General features: G+C 39.2%; 1 protein-coding gene across 3 annotated transcripts in view; it reads right to left on the bottom strand.

Annotated features, from left to right (window-relative positions):
• Positions 1-336: 336 nt before the first annotated feature.
• Positions 337-21,429, bottom strand: part of PDSS2 (decaprenyl diphosphate synthase subunit 2) — a 111,203-nt gene continuing 90,110 nt past the window's right edge. For 2 of the 3 annotated variants that reach the window (XM_085576486.1, XM_021553810.3), the window contains 4 exons: positions 17,796-17,969; positions 15,540-15,671; positions 12,044-12,079; positions 337-3,116 (listed from right to left, as the gene is read on the bottom strand). In XM_085576486.1, the coding sequence (XP_085432612.1) occupies positions 2,958-3,116; positions 12,044-12,079; positions 15,540-15,671; positions 17,796-17,969 (501 nt within the window). In that variant the 3' untranslated portion in view covers positions 337-2,957. Of the gene's footprint in view, positions 3,117-7,650; positions 11,541-12,043; positions 12,080-15,539; positions 15,672-17,795; positions 17,970-21,429 lie in introns of those variants that run through there. The other variant, XM_021553811.4, reaches the window with a different exon arrangement.

Raw genomic sequence — 21,429 nt, forward strand, 5'->3', positions numbered from 1 at the left:
CAAGCAAGGAAAAAGCAATCACTACCAGTTGATTGAGAGACCCCAAGCAACAGACCCCTGGAACATCCCCCCATTCCCATCCCCAGTTTTTATTGCTGAGCATGACCTTGTACAGCACACTCCATCTCTGAGGTCAGCTGTCCCAGCTGTGTCCCCTCCTGCCCCTTGCCCACAACCAACCCCTCACTGGGTATCAGAGTGAGGAGCAGAGAAAGCCCTAGTACTGTGCAAGCACTGCTGAGCACAGCAGGTAAGCCACACTGTTTTAGCTACACATCCAAAAACACAGGTCTGGATAGGATACCACTAAAAAAATTAACGCCATCACAAATGGGATGCAGTAGATCAAGGTAACTTTTTTATTTTAATTTGTTTAAAAAGCAGCTGGGAACCTTGTCCTGTATTTTGTGCATTTGTGGAATGGTGCAACAATTCCATAGTGGTGATAAAGTCAGATGAGCAGCCACCAGGAATGTCTGGTTGAGTAGCTGGGTGACTGAAGTAAATGGTGTGAATGCCTTCCTCAGACCACAGGCCTCCCTCTCCCTGACCTGCTTTAGAGGAAGGTGAGAATAAAGAACCAAGGAGGCAAAAATAAGACCATGACTAGACCAGCCCTAAGGTTGTTATTGCTCAGAAACTGTATGAGGTGTGAGGAGCCACAGTACACAGCAGTGACTAATTCACCTGGAGTCTGACAGATGGGTACAATACTTTGCATGTAGTTTACCTGGACGACACAAGACAACAAAAAATTTCTGAAGAATTACAGGCAAATACCTTAAATATAAGATTACTTTATAATATTTATAAGGGACAATTCACATTGTTTGGTATTTTTTAAAATTAAGGTTGAATTATTTAAGAGCAATCATAACATTCTGGTGATAAAAAAAATTTTAAAAATTAATTAATTTTTGGTGATTCCTCTTTATTGGTAGCAAGTACAAATAAAAACTGTACTTGCATGAAAAAATAAGTGAGGTGTACATAATTCTGCAGTATGTTTGGTATTTCTTACGCACAGCTGAGGTGAAGTGATTCAGAATATCTCCAGTACCCCAAGATTTCTGCAGCCCTAAATCATTACGAACCAATTAACATAGATGTAAGACAAATAAAAGATGATGAATGGCTCTTACTTCATGTAATATGTAAAAACAAGCGCCAAAGAAAGCTGAAATGTGACTCTGATTGAACTTAGGTAGCTCTTTCAAGCACATTTTTTATTAGAACTTCAGGGAACTTAATGGGTAACTGCCTGGAATAAACCACACTTCTCAGTGCTTCTCTTCTGTCTTCAGCCTTCCTGCTGCAGTAACAACAGTAACTCAGGGAAAAGTTCCAGAGTCTCGGGAAGAGAGAAAATGCCAGGTCAGGAAAGACAGAGAGTGCAAGTAAGAAGGGGTCTGGTGTTGAAGCCTTTCTCCAGAACAAAGTGAATTCTGAGCTCTGGATGCTGCTCCTAAACAAAGATCATAACTCAAGGTTGCTTATAATACATAAAATATCATGGTATAATGTGGACAGAATGTACACAGAATATTATGTACATTACACAGGATGTATTTTCAGTATATTTTTAGAGGATAGAGTTTTTATTTATATTTTGCATTTGGTGGAATGCAACACGCTGATCTATGACAAACAAGCTGTGCAATGGGGAGGGAGAGCAGGGGGAAAATGAGGGAGGAGAGAATTTAACCGAAATAACTCCACTTAGTGTTTGAGTGAGGGATGTAATGAAATCTGTTTGCTGTGCTAGCTGTCTCCAGATTGGGCTGTAATTACACCACAGAAGGAAGAAAGGTAGCTGAGTCTCAATCTAGATCATTTATGTAAACTCAGCCTTCTTGTCAACGGCATTCTCAGATTGCACGAGTGCAAACCACAAAAATCATCTCCTATGAACAAAACAGAGACGGTCTAGAATTGCAGGCTTCTGATACACCTAATAAGCCGTCTGTAATTGGACTTGAAAATCCAACACGCTGAGGTTCAAAACTTCCCCAGTATTTTCTGCATTTTATTCAGTGCAGTGACTACTCACGGAGGAGCATTCTTGCTTCCTTTTTGCCAAAGGCTGATGTCTAGCCTTACAAATTAACATTTATTTGGCTTAAATTAACACAAGTGTCACAACATAGGAAATTCTTTTGTGTAAGACTCTGTGGAAACAAACTGCTGGATCTGAGGGAGGGATATTCCCTCCCCCAGAAAAGTTGGAGAAACCTTATTTTCTGACCCAGAGCAACATTTTACATAGGCACAGTATAAACTCCAGGCACTCAGTTCCCTTAACAGAGCCAAATTAATATTTGATTAAATATTTTAAAGCTCCTACTTACCATGCTTGACACATTTTCTCAGCAAGTTTCTCAAATAAAGAACTAATTAGGCACAGGGTAATTTTACATTTGAATACATAAAAAGAGTGTGAGGAGACATAACTGTGTGCAGACAGAGAGGGATTTCCCCCCATTAATGCCCCAAACTGCCCTTCCCCTTGGATAAGGGTATGTGAATTCCTGGCTTCGGCAGCTCACTCTCTCTGGGCAGGTTGGAGCGGGTTTCTCCTGACACCTGGATCTTCACGCCCTTCCATCCCTCCCTCCCTCCATCCCTCCCTCTGGCAGGAAAACCACCGGCCTCCGCCCTGGCGCCGTCCCCGCTGGTGCCCAATCAATACCGACTTATTTCCTGTCCATTTGCTGAGGTCACGGAAACGGGACTCATTAATTATTTCTACCGGTGCAGCCTCAAGTGCGCTTCTGGCACGACAAGCGAAAACCGTCTGTGACCTTTTTTACTTTCCTCTCCCGAATTTTGCTGGTGGCGGCGAGCGCGCGTTCCTCTGCCGGGATGGGATGAGGCATCAGAGGTGTGAGGCGGCACTGGTGTCCCCGCCGGGTTGCTTCCACCTGTGGAGGGAGAGATGCTCCTCCCGGAGCAGCAGCTCAGGGAAACCTGGTCGCGGCGTAGACGATGTTGGCCAAGGCGTCCCTGGCTTCCGAGGGAGGGAATCGCTCCAGGGCTGCCAGAGCTCTGTTTCCGTGGCAGCGGCAGAGGTCGATGGCAGAAGTCACACCTTTGCCAGCCTTGATCGCTTCCTGCAGCTGTTGGAAAACACATGCACATCGGTGTGGGGAATGTTTCAGCCGTGCACAATTATCTCTGGGAGCACAGGGCTTCTACCACCTCTTCCCGAGGTAAAGGCAAAGCCAAAGCCATCAGACAAAGCCCTTAAATCCTCTCAGCCGCTCTGTTTAGCTCCCCACTGCAGCGAAGCTGTGTGTCATGGAAACTACACCACCCGTTACTCATCACCTGAAAGATGCTGGCTCTCCAAAGGGCACACTTAAGCTAAAAAATTTTAAACATCTGAACATTTCATACCTCGGCCACTGCCTGAGAGCTTTTGTTCAGAACTGGCAAACCAGCCATTTGCTCACACTCCTGTTTTCTGCAGTGAAAACCTGCATTTTATGAATACCCATTCCATCCCTGCTTTCAGAAACCAGCATAGGATGACACAGGTGGAACGACTGCGTTTTTTAATAGGGGTTTCTATTTATAGACCATGTGATTACATTGGTCATAGTGGACAAAAGCAAATTTTGTCAGTAAAATGTGGTAAACTATCATACTGAACTCATGTAAACTCCACCTTATCAATAAGGTTAGGGAATTGACAAAGGCTTGGTATACAGCATATGAAAAAGAAAATACTTTCATGGAATAACTGACATTTCATAGCAAGTTGCTGGAAAGATTTGGCACCTAAAAAACTTGAGTAAATGATGGGTTAAATTTCCTATAAAATACTACAGGCAAAATTGACAAAATAAAGCATGTTATTTTACCTATATCTGAACTTAGCAGAACTCTAAACAGCTTCTATTAAGGGCTTTTTTATTTTTAATTAGTATTTTTTTTAACAGCACCATGAAACTGTCACATAACACTATTTTCTACTCTAAAATACAGGTGTTCCCAGACTAACTCCAGCCTGATGCCTCATCCAAGAGTCTGGGAACAAAGGCCAGGTGGATCTTTGGGATTTGGTTTTTCCAAAAGCATTACAGCATTTCATGATGCCCTACATGGTTTTCACAACTGTCTTACATCACTGCATCAGCTTTTTTAAAAAAATGGCTTTTCTTGGATACAGGTGCCTACAGTAACAAACTATACCGGGTTTCCTAAGTCATGTTTTTCATCAGTACACAGCTCAATGCCCAAATTATTGAAAAAATACCAACAGTATGACCTTACCTATCTGGTTTAAATCATATACATATATATATACACACACACACATATCTTTAAAATAAAAATCCTAGATATGACCAAATTGTAAGTCACCCACTTTCTATACACACTTGCATTCATACAGAATGAATGATGCCTCTCATCTGAAAGTGGATTCATTATCTGTATTTAAAGATGAAATTAGCTGAAAGCATATTACAGCACTTGAGTGTTCAAGTCCCAGTTCATAAAAATTTTATTCTCCTCTTCAGTTGGAATTTTCCTGCACTGTGTGCTGGAAAGGAACTTGCCCTGAGGCATAAATGCATCACATAGCTAATTCAGCATGTCTTCGAATGAGTGGGAATCAGCCGTGTTTCGAGGGCTCTGCAGCAAAGGTGAGGATAGGTGAGATGAGGTGCTCTAGCAGCGTGCAAAGGTGTCCCTTCCTCTTCTTTGAGGCACAGCTTTGTGGGACAGTGTAACCCACACATCTTGAAGCAAACTGCTGATTTGCTAAAGCTTATTACAAAGGATTAGCATAACTTCTAATACTCATGGAAGTACATACTGGGATGCAAACAGGAAATAAAATAGCTCCTAGAAAGTCTTCAAATTGGTGAAAAGCCAGAGGAGCTTAGCTTAGCCATATATATGCTCACATACATGTACCATGACTTAGCTGAAAGAGCAGAGTCTGGAAAGGGGGAGAATCCTAACACAAGGACACAATCCATTTACACGCCTGTCTTGCATAAGCCCTCAGACACATGCACTGCTTTGAAGCCAATACAATCACAAAGCTCGTGTCAAACTATAGGCAGAGAAATCACTACACAAAAATCAGACTAATCCGCTGTTGAATGTTTCCCAGCAAAGTTCAAGGAATGTCAAAATGGAAAACACCTGCTTGTATGGAAAGCTTTTCAGTTAGAGATCATCCTACATTAACAAACAATTTATAGGCCACAAAACTTACCTTTTTTGTATTCCATTTGCAGAAGCAGCTGGTCAGCTCAAATAAGCATATGCAGAGGCAAAGCAGTCTGAACTAACCAGACTGACATACTAGCTTTATCTCAGTAGGGGTTATAAAAGGGAAAAAGAATTACAAATTCGGCTTTTTGTAGTGGGAAAGTTCTTAAAGAAATACAGGAACTAACTCTGTAACAAACCAGGCTTCAGCAGTCCTGCTGAAGCAAAAGCCCCCTAATTTAAGGCTTTAGTTGTACTCTTGGTTATATTAAAGTTATATTTTCAGACTTGCTCTCTCTCTCAGATTTTGAGCTTCAATAATTTTATGTAATGAACTTCACAAACTAAGGACACAAAAGAAAACTGATCAATGTATCAGTATAGATGCATTATTTTTAACATTATATAGCAGCTGATTTTTGCAGCAAATGAACAGAAGAGCAAAATTTACTGCTTTTATTTTTTACTTTATAAATTTTATTTAAGCTGCCTCATTGATTTCTTCTAAATATAAGATCTGCTCTTTTAGTCGCTACTTATATGGCATATTTAATTTTGTGCATATTTTCACTTGCAGGAACAATTTAATCCACACAATCTTCTTCAGAATGATATTCAGTAATTACAACTGAATACAAGTCAAAACACAGATTGCTTAGCTACACTTTTCTCCAGTTGAACTGCTAGATATGCTGGAATACTGCGTTTTTGCTTTTAAGCTTTTGTTCAGACTATTGGCATTAAAGACTTACTTCATTGTAGAAGTGCCAAGACTCCGAAAAAATCACCAACTGGGTTTTGGTTATTTAAATTCAGCTTAAAGAATAGTCTTGCAATAGCACAGCCAAGCTGAGGCTCAGATGAGAAGTGATCTCCTCCACAACGTGTCTGCACTATTTTACAATCTGTGCCCTTGAAGATACTCAGAACTTAACTGAGCAAACCCACACTGGCTCTGCTTTGAGCAAGAGGCTGGACCAGACATCCCTCAAAGGTCTCTTCCAGCTTCCATTACTGTATGATTCTGTGAAGAGAGCTCAAAGTACCATGTTTCTCAGTCTGTTTGTTTTAAAAAGGTAAAGAGAGGATTTCTCATCCATACCACAGAAGTGAAGGATTTGCCTTTCAGACCAACTGCTCTGGATTGCTGTTGGACAGAACAGCTGGTCTGAGGGCAGCAAGAGGTCAAAGAGGAAAGCTAGGAATTGCTGGATTTTGGAGACTGAAGAACTAAAGGAGTCAAAAACTAAGCAGGTGTTCAAGCACAAAGTCAACTAATTTCAAATCTTCTCTGCTGAGACACTTCTGCTTCATGAGCCAAAGCAAAGAAGATTCCTTTCACACAGTGCTACCTGTAGGGAGCAACAAATTTGGGGCAGGGTGGGAAGACTTGCTGAGTATGTAGTGGATACTTTGGCTGTAATAGACTTTATAGGCAAAAGGAGAAAGAGAGCATTGAAATTCCTGATTTTTTTTTTCCTTAGTCCAACCTAGGATTAGTTATTTCCAATTATTAATTATTTCCGATTAATTATTTCAGTGGCAAAATATCAAAAGTAACTTCGGATTTTTTTGATGTCATTTTAAAAGGATGATCCTAAACCAGATAATTTGCTATCTACTGAAATCTTTGAATATCATGCATTCTCTCTGATCCTGAAGTGAGCTAACACATTCTAAATTTCTGAAGTACACAGTGCTTGCTGAAATGAAAAAATCTAAATTGATCTGTGGCTGAGTGATGGAATAATGCTCAAAATGTCTGCAGTGTTCTGCACTGGCTTTCCTAAATTTGTTTTCCGCTTTCTGGGAACAGCATGCTTAATAAGCACTGGTGTTTTAGACTGCTGAAATGTTAACCTTAAAAAAGTATCAACATATTTCATAGGCATTAGATAAATTTTGTCAATATTTTTCTTTGTTTTCTACAGAAGTACTTTGGAATGTTTCAGCATCCATTCTTGTGGCTGGATATAGGGTTGAGCTCTTCCTTCTCAAAAAACCCCTGGACAATAATTTATTTGTAATGCTTCATAACATTGGATATACATTTATTTTTTTTTAATCTTTTGTTTGCTATATGGAGCATGATATGACACCTGAAACTGGGGCACTATTTATCAGATATTTTCTGAGAAACTTTTTCTGTACAAAAGGTAAAGAAATGCATCTTCAAAGGGCCTAAACAGGGCCCTGCAGAAACCTCCATTAGCAGAGTAGAATGTATTTTCTTTATTCATCTGATAAACAGAAAAAAATTCTTTTTACTTCAAACTGAAACCCACACTATATATAAGATGAGACAAGTATGGAGAGGGTTGTCCCCAAGAGGAGAGGAAATATGGCCTGCTTACAGGGAACACTGCTGTTACACAACTCTTATAATACTCTGCCAAAAAATTACAAACCATCCTAAGACATTGATTAATTGTACAGATTCTTTATTATTTTGGAAGGGACACCAAAGCCTTTCTATGTCTTTCACAATGAACTTAACAAGACCTACAAGCTTTTCAATCTAAACAATGGCAGTAGTGAAGAATCTTTATCCAAAAGCATCATTTTCTTTAATCCCACTAATGCAAATAGTCTTTGTTAATCGTCATATCAGCACACACATGCAATCATCTTCATATTTATGTTAAAACATATTATTTGCTTTAGTGAAACAAATGCTGGATTCTTACCCCAAAGAAGTGAGAAAATACCCACTGATTACAAACAAAGATGCAACTGATTGTTGGTACTGGATATGCACCTTGATAATTCAGATATTAATTCCAAAAAATAAGAAAATTGCTTCATCTGAATGGTTTTGGATGCTTTTGTAATACTACTAACACATCTAAAAAGCCCCATCTTCATTAAATCACTGACTATGCTGTGTTTTTTATTATATGTAACAAAAGGAATTAATGACAGTGGTTGCTCCAAAACAAACAAGATAAATCTTCATGTAAAACCAACATGGAACATAAGCATCTACACACAACAACCCTCTGTTTTTAACTCTTTGCTGCATTTCAGGAGCAAGAAGGAAAGCAGCCAGTGGCCTACAGTCCCATGACACAGCTCATGATGACTCCCTGGCATGTTAACAAAGCCATGGGATCCCTGTCCCTTACACCACGGGGCTGCAGACCCGCAGCCAGCACTGCAGAGGATGGCTGCACTCGCTGTGGCAGGTGGCAGTGGGGTGGGCAAGGGCAGCCCACACCTCTGGCTGGCCCCTCTGGCTGGTAACATGCTCTTATTATTTATTAGCAGCATGGCAGTAGGCTGCCACTGAGAAACCTCCTCGTGACCAAATGTGACCTTTCCCATTTTTCTTCTCTCTTTCCTACCATACATGAAGTCAAGGCTTTAGTGCCATGCAGTGCATGAACAGCTGGATCCACCCCATCCTGACTCATGCCTTCCAGCACTGTACAAACTTGGCTCCTGGTGCTGACGTAGTCCACAATATCTCATGTACAAACCAAGAAAGTATGTCACAGCACACTACCCAGACTATGCCATGCTTTCCATGCCAGTTTGGATGAAAGGCCTCTCTAACAGACAGTAGAGCAAATGGACAGGGCTACATTAAAAAAAAAAAAGTTTTGCTATGTTCTCTCTCACTTGGCTTAATTTATCTTTTCTGAATATTGCATTTAGAAAAGTAACAAATCATTGCAGTCACCAATTGCAAAATACAAGATTTTTTTTCTTTATTTAGTATTATATTATAATTTTTCTAGAGCCTTGGCCAGAAACAAGAATTACTCCTAACTTACTCATTTCTTCTACTAGCTGGGCCTTTGTTACACTCCTTTAACAAGCCTCTATAATGCCAAGCACCATTAAGGCCTTGGCTTTAGCAGAGAGCTTTTAATCAATGTTATCAAGCAGTAACAATTAAATTGAAAAATCTCAATTTGTTGTTTGAGTATTATGCAGCTTATCTTGCACACAAGGTTTGTGTAACATGGATTAAAACTTCTTGATTTTAAGAAGCCTGACATTTTTGCCACATACAAATGAGGGGGACAGGGAAGTTGCTGTTTCTTTCAATTACATACTTTAAATTTGTCCTTTACATGCATTGGTACTTTCCCTTTTATTATCTGAGAAACAGCACAAAAACAACTGAAACAATTTTTTCATCTCTGGAAGAGACTTTCAAACACCACAAAGATGGATCAATAATTTCTCTGGATGCAGTGTGATAGCATAGAAAAAACCAGAGTGAAACACTCAAGATACTAATGTGAAAAAATATATATTCAGAATACATACAATATCAAAAATCCTTCTGATAAAAAGATTCAACAAAGCTGGGATGAAAAATCCTTAAAAAATTTTGCAAAACATGGTGACCTTTTTGACTTGACTGTCTCAGACCTAATCAAATTAATAGAAAGCATTTAACATCTATATTTGTGTCAGAGACCTCACCAAACTTGCTAGTACAATACAGGTATTTTTTTGTCCGTGAAACAAATCAGGGGTATCATTTGAATATAACATGCATCAAAAGAAAAATTCAGAATTCTTAAGCAGTCTCAAAATTGAATTAAGACTTTTGCCTTTTAGGAAGGCATGTTAAATGTGTGGATCTCAATTTCTCAAATTTACTTTCATTATTTTAATTGAAAGCATAGCAAGCAAGGTAAAACTTCTTAAGTAGGCTAACAACTTTTGTATACGTATATTTATGAGTTTAGCTAAGGAATAATATTTTTATCTCAATTAAGTGGCACACTGAAGTTCATAATAAAAACTAAGAGAAGAAAAATAATTAAAATTTTCAAAAGTTCTACAGCTAGTTTTGGTGATCTTTGATTTTACAAAATTAAAGAGAAGATATTTGGAGGCTCAAAGAGAAACAAGCTCCCAGATTTGATTAGGAACATTAAAGTAACTGCATCAACTGAATAGAAAGATGAGAAGGGACTGTGATGCTCAGAAGAAAAGACTGAACAATGTGCAAAGCACTGGCTCTAGTGATGCAAGAGAAAAGACAACACAAAAAAGCAAAAAGCAAAAAAAAGCAGAAGAAAAATACTAATTTGTACAGCACAACATGCCCTCTAATTGGCTGTGTGCATGTGCTGGTCAAATCATTCTGCTGGGGACAGCTGCAGGTTCCTGAGTTCATTTAGCATAGATATAACTAATGACCACTTTTACTTTAAACTAACAAACATAGCAAAGTAGTGGGACACGATAGCCAAGCTTTTGAAACTGACTGCTAAAAAAAAAAAAGGTGGAAGTTGTTTGAACTCACAAAAATCATGCACAATTTTTCACTATCATTCACCTCATAATATCTGTGCTTGCACAAGAGATAATTACCCAAATCCAGCAAAAATCATGTGCGTTCTGGCAGAAGTCAATTGCACAAAATACAAAACTTGAAGGGCTTTCTCTACTTTTTTACCTTTTATTCAAGTGTCCAAGTTGCCTAAGCATAATGTAAGTTTTTAAATTTCATGTGAAGGATCGAAGATCTGAAATAATTTCAGTCAAAATACAGAATAGTCTGACAAACATTTAGGAAAGCAAATTTAGATGCTTTTCTTTCTCCTTTGCCTTTTTTTTTTTCCAAGTATGGAAATTACACTCTGTGGATTTGTGGAAATGACAACTCTGGATCACAATTATAACAATTAAAAGGAGAAAACTCATTCTGGACTTGCAAAAGTAACCTAGCTTAAGCATTCACAGGAGTGTCCCCGAGAGAAATCTGAAGAATAAATTTGGTGCTCTCAGTGGGGATTTAGAAGAAAGAAAACTGATACAATTGTGACTGGTGTTGAGACCATCCTAAAAACACTATTATTTCAAATGGCAAAGTAAGTTGAGATCCTTCTGCTATTTTAAGAGGAAGGAAGGGCAGAGAGGATTTTTAATAATCCAAATTGCAATTTTTCATAATACAGAATAATTACAATAATCTGACCCATACTTGTGTAGCCTTCCATATGAGCAGCAATCAGTCAGAGCTGTAACACTCTTCAGGCCCCACTTCAAGAAGTAATTCTCAATCATGCATGTAGCTCAGTAATTTATGTATTATTTCCTACTGATGCTGGAGATAAAGGATTTCATGATCTGCTTAAAACTCAGAACAAGTCAGGCCATGCTCAGTGAGCTGGGAACACAGTGTCATCTCTCTCTACCACAAGCGTGCTGTGCTCCAGTATTTAACCAGGGGAACATTGTCAGCCATCTCCTGCAGCTGTTTAGGAGTTTCAAGGTGTCCCAGCTACCTCCAGTAAAGCTACTTAGTTCAGGTCTGCCTTTATGAGAGGGAAGTAGCAAATACAGTGCTGTAAAGATAGAAGTTGTAATGGGGAATGGAAGAAAACAAATTATTTTAATGGATGGCATGGAACTAAGAAGTGATTAAAAAAAATTAGCAGTGTACTCTACCAATAGAGAGAGACCACTGATAGGATCTAATCTGTAAGTGACTGTGGGAGAAAATAGACAGCAAAAGCCATCAGAAGCCTGGTTTTAAAATCAAGTTTGGGGAAGTAAATGGGAGAAATGACAGTAAAAATGATTCAATAACTACATTATTAAATTACTATGATTAGATACATTATTAAAATACTATTATTAAATAGCTACATTTTATAGTTGCAGCAATGCTGTCTATTAATGGCTTTTTAAAAATCAAGAAATTGCACAAGCCATTCTCCTGTCCTTCATATACACACATCTAACTTACAATATAGCTTTAATAAGGAAGTTTTTCTCGACTGCCAAGAACATTCTTGAAAATATTTTTAAAAATATTAAAAATGAGATATAAATGTAATTTACCAACCTTCTTATAGTCCACAATGTTTCCTTTTCCTTGTGCCTAAAAAAGAAAGAGATCTTTTATCAGAGAATACATACTACAAACTAGAGTTGCAAGAATAAAGAATGCAATTAAATGAGCTACTGCTTTGAACATTTCTTACTTTCTTTAGGAATCTGATACAGAAAATCCTAAAATACAACCAAATGTGTTACCAACATGGTTCTGTTTCAGATGAGAGCTGCAGATACTCAGTGTAATTTTTAGGTTTTTTTACTATGACTTGTAGTTAAACATTTGGTGAATCCAAAATATTTTGGTCTTAAGAAATCTTGATGTTTGCATTAATTAATCTCTCCCGTGAGATTCTGTAATAAGCTCTACTTCCTATCAGCAATAACAGGATTTACTTTCTTTAAAGAAAACTCTGTATACCTACACTGGCTTGCATGAGGCAATAGTCTAGACCTCCCAAAAGGGCTGTTGGACCCTGTCAGAGCTGCTACCAGACTGGAGGTGCTTTTAAGTATCAGCATCACCTTTTGAGGAAGTGACAGATAAATACAACCTGTAACTCCTAATACATTGAGAAAGAAATACAAATAAATTTTAAATTTCTTCTTGCCCAGATGCAGGCAAATATGTTGTCCAACTTCCTGAATTTTGTCACACAGTGATCTAAAAATGTCTTTCTCACTTAACCAACCTGAAAACCCTTCCCTGAGTTCTGGTCTGGATGTGCCATTATCACTTCATCCAACTCCAGCTCTTCTTTTTCCAGATTAATTGAGGGAAAAAAAAGTAACCCATTTCTTTCTCTCTAGCTTCCTCAAGGGAAGACCCTAAATCTCAATTCTTCTGCAATGTGTCTCCTGAAAAGATGTATATATTAGGACCACTCTCCATGTCCTCTGTGGGGACTTCAAAGATCAGCCCAAAGGAGCAGACCAACTGGGATAACAAGAAGAGCTGAGACCTGCACTGAAGAGGAACATTATGTGGCAAGCACAACTTCAAAGAGATGTTGCCAAGCTGGCCCAGACTTGAAAAATGAATTAATTTTTATAAAGGAGGGAAAATAAAATAGAGAAAAAAAGGGATAAGAGACTAAACAAACTGAACATGAAGGAGAACAGTAGATAACAGAACTGATTCCTCTGAAGGATAAAGGGGATTGATCCACAAAACTCCTTTGGTTCTCTCTTTAGCCTTCTCACGAGCCAGCTTTTCTGGAATGCGTGTTAAGACGACAGCCTGATAGCATTTGAGAGTAGCAAAACCACTGCCAATTACTGCTTCCGTATTTGCATATTCCCATCTTCTTTTATTTGTCAATTTTTATTCACCTGATTGGATCTTACAGCTTCTTCAAAATATATCTAGTAGCTGTATATCAGAGCACCAGAAACAAGTTCCTTAACAAGTGGAGATTCACACTGCAGCAGAGAATCTGACAACGTTTGAGGAAGATGCTTTTCAGCTGCAGCAATAGCAGGGAAGGTGTGCTCATTGTGCCTCCTCCTGTGCTTATTCTCATTACCAACAGCAAGAATATTTTCTCATGATCTGCTCCTGTCAAGCATACAAGTCAATGGCTGTTGCGCTCCTCCAGGCAGCAACCGCATACAATCCATCTCCTAAGCCTTCTTTACTACAACCATTGCTTTTCCCCATTTTTTTATCCTCACAGTAGTACTTTGGCTCTCTAACTTTTTCTGACCCTCATCTCAGACACACAGATGGTTTTTTTACCTTTTACATCAGACTTGCTCAACTGGTTAAGCTTCTGACAGGGCCTGAGTGCACTGCATGTGCTTTACCTGTTAAAACCATACATGACATTGCAGGAGGGGTGGCCTATGACTGCATCCTTACAAGCACTGCCAACACGAGGAACTCTCTGGTTTGAGTGCTTGGCCTACACTGAATGTCACATAGTGAATGTGACTGTGGATGATATCTCTAAGAGCATGCAGTTAATCAAAGATAACCATCCTCTCCAAGCCAACACAAGTCAAGAAAGGCTGCTGGACTAGGTGTTCCATATTGTAGCTGGTAGTAGTGGTGGCATAGTAAATACCATGTATAAAGTATGTGTTTAATAAATAAATGTATGAAGTACAGTAGTACTAGTAGGTAGCAAATACTTTTGCATAGTGCATGTCACTTGGCACCCCAACCCTTTTCACACAGAACTGCTTCATTGTTTCCATAATGCCCATTTTTGGTATGAAAATTTAGTAAGCAGACAGACGGCACTCCTGGAGTCCTGCAACCTCCTCTAGATTCTGCAGATGGGAAATTGTGTCAAAGCTTTTATAGACTGTGCTGTGGAAATACCATTATTCTCCAACTGCAATAATCCAAATCCATTTACATTCAACTCGTATGTGAGCCTTGTGTTGAGATTGTTGAGTTCCAAAAATCCTCATCACGCTTTATGAACTATTAGTCCCTAATTTCAAAGTGACAATATGATTGCTTCATTTTATGATCCCCCAACCCCTACCACTGTAGGACTGTAGATTCTGCATATACCTCCCAAAATTTCATGGCTGAAGAGATCATGCCTCTTGCTTGCAGTATGTGAAGGCAGTTTAGAATGCAGAACTAGCCAGAGGTTTAGACTCCACGTCCTGTACCTGATTCCTGCTTTCAAACCAGCAGAGAAAGAAGCCATCAGCAAGCACATCTTGAATGAATTTGCTTGCACAGGGCCAGCTTCTTATTGAAGGCAGCAGCCTTTCTAACAAACTGTATAACAACACGCAAGAATTTCCAAACGGCAGTCGTCACTGTTGTTTAGACACACAAAACATGTCCAACTGATGCAGGAACTCAACAGAATGCTTAATTTTGGCCATTTTGGTGCTTCCCTCCCCTTTTCACTTCTTGCTGATATCTATTTGTGCTTCAGCAACATCCAGGGAGCTATTCATGGTCTTGAATCCTGCTGTGGTACATGACAGTTACCATGTAGTTATTTTATTCTTATTGCCTTCCTCATGTAAAAATTAAAGGGAAAAAGTAGGTAAACAAGAGAAGTAAGAACAAGGATATCAGACAGCTAGATCTCAAAACTATTTTGTGGTGGTTAGAAAGCCAAGCCCCACAGATCTTTTCCCTTCCACTGAAAAATACTACTCCCAGCATCATTTTGGCAGAAGGAAATGTGTGCCTACCTTTCAACCACTGTGATGGTTGAAGTTCTCTGCTTTAAGCTGCCAGTGAAAGTAGCTTTGGTAGGACGTGGGACTGCACAAGCAGTGCAGAGGAACACACATATGCTCCACGCAAATGAATCTGCCTGCTACACTGATATACAAAAGTCTGACAGAGCATGACTGTCAGGTGCCTAATTTTCCCCTTATTTAAAATGTAGATGACAGAGGTATTAAGCACTGCAGAGCATAGGGAAACCTCTTATTAATTTTTAAGTTCCTGTGTAGATTGAAAGTATAGATAGGAAGAAATAAACAAACTGCAAAACCAGGAAACTCTAAACAGTGTTTTATTTTACCTCTCTAATCTGTTTAAGCCATGCCTCCCTTCCACGGAATTCCTGATGAAGGATTGCAGGGGCAGAATTCAAACTGAAGGCTATGGTGTCACTAGAAGTTTCTTTAACAAATGGCTGCAGGTCCGAATGTAGCTGGAAAAGAAGAATACACAGACATTCAGTTCCCAGGAACAGTCTACACATATCCACCCACTCCTCAAACTGAGGTCCACATCCTGATTCTACACCTACTCACCACTTCCTACTTTGACACTTGTACTCTGGTTGCACTTTTTCAAGTTTGGGGGAGGGACAGAAAGATGTTGAAAGTCTTGCAGTGGTGGAAAGACGTGGAAAAGAGAAGCACATAGAGTCGGCAAAGACACAGCTTAAGGACAGTTTGCAGAGCTGGGCAAGCCGTGGGACACAGCCAGGTAGGAGACTGTGGAGTGGCAAGAAACAGGAAAAATATAAAGGAGAGAATGATCCAGTCTTTGGTGGGAAGAAGATCAGGTTTTAATCTGCACAGAGTACTACATTCTGCTTTTGAGTACCTGAGGAAGCAGATGCAGGATGACCTTCCTTCTGACAAAGCAAATGCTACATAGCTAGGAGCTTTCTATGAAAATTATGCAATCCTTAATACACAACTGTGTGTCAATGGTGAATATATTAATATTAAAGAATATACAAAATATTAAGGATATAACTGCACTTGAAGTAATTTACTGGTAGAATTGTACCTAGCAATAGCACATAGTGGCATTCCTGTGGCAGTAAAATTGTGCTTTATAAAACCACTTCCTTCTCCTGTAGGAACTAGAAACTGCATAAATCAACTCAGCTGAAACAGATGGGAGGTCTGTCTGCTTGTCTCAAGCTACATCTAACCTCACAAGTGATGCAATACAGCAGAAGCAGATCTGTGTTTTCCTCTGGACTAACTCTAGCTGCAGACTCAATGTCTTCTAGCGGAGGTCAGAGACCTTGTCCAGGAAATCCTACTGCTGTAGAGGTGTAGGATGCTCCTGTCCAGATATGGTGACCTCCCTCCTTATCTTTTAGCTGCCCTCTATGGAAGTTCCCTCCACAGCAGGTTATTCAGAGGGGATATGGCTCAGTCCATGCTGCTGCAGACAACTGAGCCTCACAGCACATATCTCTGCATGTTGGCAGCCAAAACCCAACACATTATGTACAGCCTGGGCAATGAGAGGCTGGAAAGCAGTGCTGCAGAAAGGGTCCTGGAGATCCTGGCTGATGACAAGTTGAGCTTGAGCCAGCAGTGCCCTGGCAGCCAGGAGGGCCAGTGGTGTCCCAGGGGGCACCAGGTACAGCATGGCCAGCTGGGCAAGGGAGGGGATTTTCCTGCTGTGCTCTGCACTGGGGTGGCCTCAAGTCTTGTGTGCAGTTTTGGGCACCAAAATATACTAAAGCCATTAAACTATCAGAGTGTCCAAATAAAGCTACAAAGATGATGAAGGGCCTTGAGGTGAAGCCGTATGAGGAGTGGCTGAGGTCACTTGGTCTGTGCAGCCTGGAGAAGACTGAGGGGAGACCTCACTGCAGTCTGCAACATCCTTGTGAGGGGAAGAGGAGCAGCAGGCACTGATCTCTTCTCTGTGGTGACCAGTGACAGGGCCCGAGGGAATGGCCTGAAGTCGTGTCAAAGGAGGGTTAGGTTGGATATTAGAAAAGGTTCTTCACCCAGAGAGTGGTTTGGCACTGTAACAGGCTCCCTAGGGAAGCTGTCACAGCACCAAGCCTGAGAGAGCTTAGAAGTGTTTGGACAATGCTCTCAGGCACAGGGTGTGACAGCTGGGGATGGTCCTGTGCAGGGCTGGGAGTTGGACTCCATGATCCTTGTGGATCCCTTCCAATTCAATATGGATGTGGATCCCTTCCATTCAAACACGACATATTTCCTCCTGCAACTCCTGTTAATGGGACAGTGGGTTTAGGAATAATGAAGGAGCAGAGAAGGTAAAGTTTTAAGCTGGTGCAGAAAGATGTGCTAGAAGGAAGTTAACAGAGCCTTTAATGTAATGAGCTCCATTGCCAGGAGTGTGATTTTTGTAGTTCACAAGCCCTGTTCATATCAAACATCTCCCTGTTCTGCAAACATCTCACTCCATACAGCAGTCAAATTTCTCAACACTCACCCACTGGCTAAAGTCTACAGTATAAGTCATGCAGTATATGCAAAACTCATGAGCAACACATCTTACAAGCCTTTCTTTCTATATTTAAGCTCCCAGAACAAAAGGAAAAGTGTACCTTATGACTCATAGACATATGCTTCCCATACTGGAATGCCATGTCCTGGATCTCAGCGCTGTGCTTTGCTAGCTCCATTGCAGCCTGGCAGCTCTTGGCCAGCAAGGCACTGTGCGACAGGAAAACCTGCTCCTTCCACCTAGATATGCCAATGTCATCTGTGAGGCAGTTCTCCTGAAAATGAAACAAAAGCTAACATGAAAACACCAAAACTGCACGTGTCAGCTCATAGAAGTTAATAGTGTGGCATGGGTGAGTAACATGTGGTATGTAACAAAGCAAACAAAACTCTGGGTGCCATGGTGCCAAATAAATTCTTTTAGGGATTAATAGAGGGAAGTATCAGAATAAATATATTGGCAGTTTCAAACAAAAACATTTTCCATTTTCTTCTCAAAAAGTACAACACAAAATATGTGGAGCTGCCAACAGATTCAATATAAATATTTTTTAAATTACTGTATCATCACACTGAACATGAACAGCCAACTATAATCCTCATGAGGGACTGAGGAGAAAAAAAAGCCCCAAAACCAAAACTCCAAAACAAACCCAAAAACCAAAACCTCTCCCCAGAGTACACCTGCACTTCAGCCCCTTCCCAGTTACCAAGAACCAACAATCCCAAACAAACTTGAGAAGTCCCTACAATTTCTCCTTAGTAGTCAAGACAAAAACTAATTATAATAGGTGTTGAAAATTCTTATAGACTACACTAAAAAAATGAAGGGTTGTGAGAGAGGACTTGTACCTCTTCTGCTCCCATATTAAGGGTGAGGGGCAACTGAAAGTATTAAAAAATAAATGAAATTGAAATTTTGAAGTGTTAGGGATTAATCAACTTTCTCAGGGGCTGATAGAGGCATGTCAGTTATGCTTCTACTGAACTTTACCACCTTAAGTGTAAGGTCAGAGACGCTCAACCTGTCTCAAAAATCTTTTGCAACCCAAGTATTTATTTGGATTACTTTCCACAGTGTTTGAATTAACACAAATCAAATACTTTCTCCCAAAATCCAAATTCAGCTGCCATTCCTTTGACTCATAAGGTGTTAATATGCCACTATTTCACTCATGTCTTCAAAACTAGACATTACTTTAATCTCACATATTTAGTCTCACATATTGTCATGCCTTTAGGTACTCTCTAAGGGCAGGGGGGAACCCCCAAAACCAGAAAAGATCACAGCTGTTTTGCTTAGAAAAAATAAAATCAATAATGAGAAGCTACAGAAAAAAAAATTAAAGCACAAAAATGTTTAAAATTTTGTAATTTCTCAGTTCAGCTAAATCTGTAACATATATTAAGCCAAAAGATATTCTTTAACAGAGTAATATAAAAACCCCTCATATACAACAAAGCTTTTCCCTCAAAGTGATGTCAATTAAATTACTTAGAATTGAGCAAGAAGTAATTCTGTGTGACCCTATAGTTTTCTAGCAAGGTATTATCTGTCATGAAATCAGTAACAAATGAAATAGAATCCATCCGTTCAGCTCTAATTTTCCTCCCTTATGGATATCACCCAGAAGTGCTGTGTTACAAGGGAGAGGATAATTTGAGACTAATGGAAAAAGTAGGAGAATTCTGCAATGCCAAGTAACACAGAGCTGTATCAAAATGCCTTTGCTTTCAGACATACTATTAAGTTATACAAGGAAAGTGAAGAACAGTGAAACCACATGTTTGCTATTATGCATATGACAACTTACAAAGTCAAGCCTAAACTTTCCTCTGTTTTCTGTATTTTTGTTTTAATATTTTAACTCAGCCCAGAGCATGTGCAAATTCCCATGACTGGCAAAATGTCAAAATGAGCATTTAATTCAAGTAGTTTCTCATATATCAAGACTCTTTTTTTTCCATTTAGATATAGGTCAATTTATTTTAAATTTAAAATCAGGAGCTTTTGGAAGACGAAACACAATCTTTTCCTTAACAACCAATCTGCTCAGTGAGAAAACAGTACTTACTAAAATTCACTGGATGACACTGAAAATTGGCAGTGATTTTTATAATAGTTTGTTTTACATCAAATAAGAAAAAAATACTCTAGAAAGGTATCCTGAAACAATTTTGAAATTAACAAAATGTTTCAGAAGACATATAAATTGAAAATTATTGCTTTGTGTAGCCTTTGGAGCAGCAAGAGAAGTGCAGACATTATCCAATATTAAGTGAAGGAACTGAAGAAGCTTAAGCAGTCATTGCAACTCAATGTACACAAGAAAATTAATTCTATGATTTGTTACAAAATTATATTCCTAAACAAGTTTCAATTTCATTAACAGGATTGAAAATTATGGCAGAAAAAGTTACTGTCCACTACAATAACATTTTGTAAAAGTTTCAAGCACCAAAAATGAGCACGTGACTTCAAAAAACCCACAAGAATTGAACATATATTTGAAGATTGAAATCTTAAAAACATAAGTATTGTAAATCTCTGGGCTACAGAAACAAGCCAGTTGTAAAAAAGTATTATGTCCATATGGATGTGCTTTAGCATATGAACTTGCATGCCAGAATATAGCTGATTTTAATTAAATAACTTCTTATGACCACATACCCCTAAAGCTTCTGCTGCTTAAGACAGAGGCAGACACAACCTTTCTTCAGCAAAGTTTTCCAACAACGACATTTTTCCCAAGCTTAACTCTCATGTTATACATAATGTATCTGCCAACCACACCACATTCTTACAAGGGTATGCAGGACAGTATCTAAACAATATTTTAAAAACATCAAGGGAAAACCCAAACTACTTCTAGACTGCAAAGGCTGTAAAATCTGATATCATGACAGCTCTTACTACTTTTAGAGAAGTTTTCTCTGCTTTGTAAGCTTTGTTTTGCTTTGTCAGCAGTGAGTATAAAAGTGGATGTTACCTAGCCCAGAAGACTCCTAAGACTTTCTTATAAAAATCTCTCTAAAGTCAAATGAATTCTAGTTGTAGTTGACAGCGCTCAGACGTTTGATTAACTAATGCCTGTGAACTGACCTCATCCATAAATTCTGTCACCAAGAAATGGGTGCAGGTCACAAGCACCCGATATGCTGTCGGGGGGCAGGAAATGGTGGATGAAGAGAGCTGAGCCCCTCACCATCACTGGAAGAAAACAGCCAACTCCAGAGACAGTTTGCACAATGTCAGCACGAGTGCACAGGGAAAATATCCAAATCCAGCTCTGTCGATCATCATTTCCAATGGGAAATGAAGAACAGCTGAGGGATGCTCCCATTTTACTATTGGCAAGGTCAGTTAGTGCTTTGTTAGAAATTGTCTAGTTGAGATTTTTCTTTTATTAAACTACTTCCATAAGTTAAACTCTGTTTAAAACAATCACCTCAGGAAACAAAAAACTTTTAGAAAATTAAACTGTGGGAAGGGCAGCTCTCAGTGACAGTACCAAGGATCACCAATACAAAATCAACACTTACAATAGCACAGTTTGATTTATCTCACCAAAAAAGATTCTTATATGAGACTCAGCTGAAAACGTATTAAGGAAATATGAATGAAAAACATGTCTTAAAAGTGCACAAACCCATTTGCAAAACCAAGAAGGAGCAGAAGTCAGAGACTTTAAACTTCAGCTATAGTTTGTAACAGAGCCCATCATTTATTTCCAT

This window comes from Lonchura striata, chromosome 3 (genome assembly GCF_050655825.1).
Source record: "Lonchura striata isolate lonStrDom1 chromosome 3, ASM5065582v1, whole genome shotgun sequence".
Classification (NCBI taxonomy): Eukaryota; Metazoa; Chordata; class Aves; order Passeriformes; family Estrildidae; genus Lonchura; species Lonchura striata.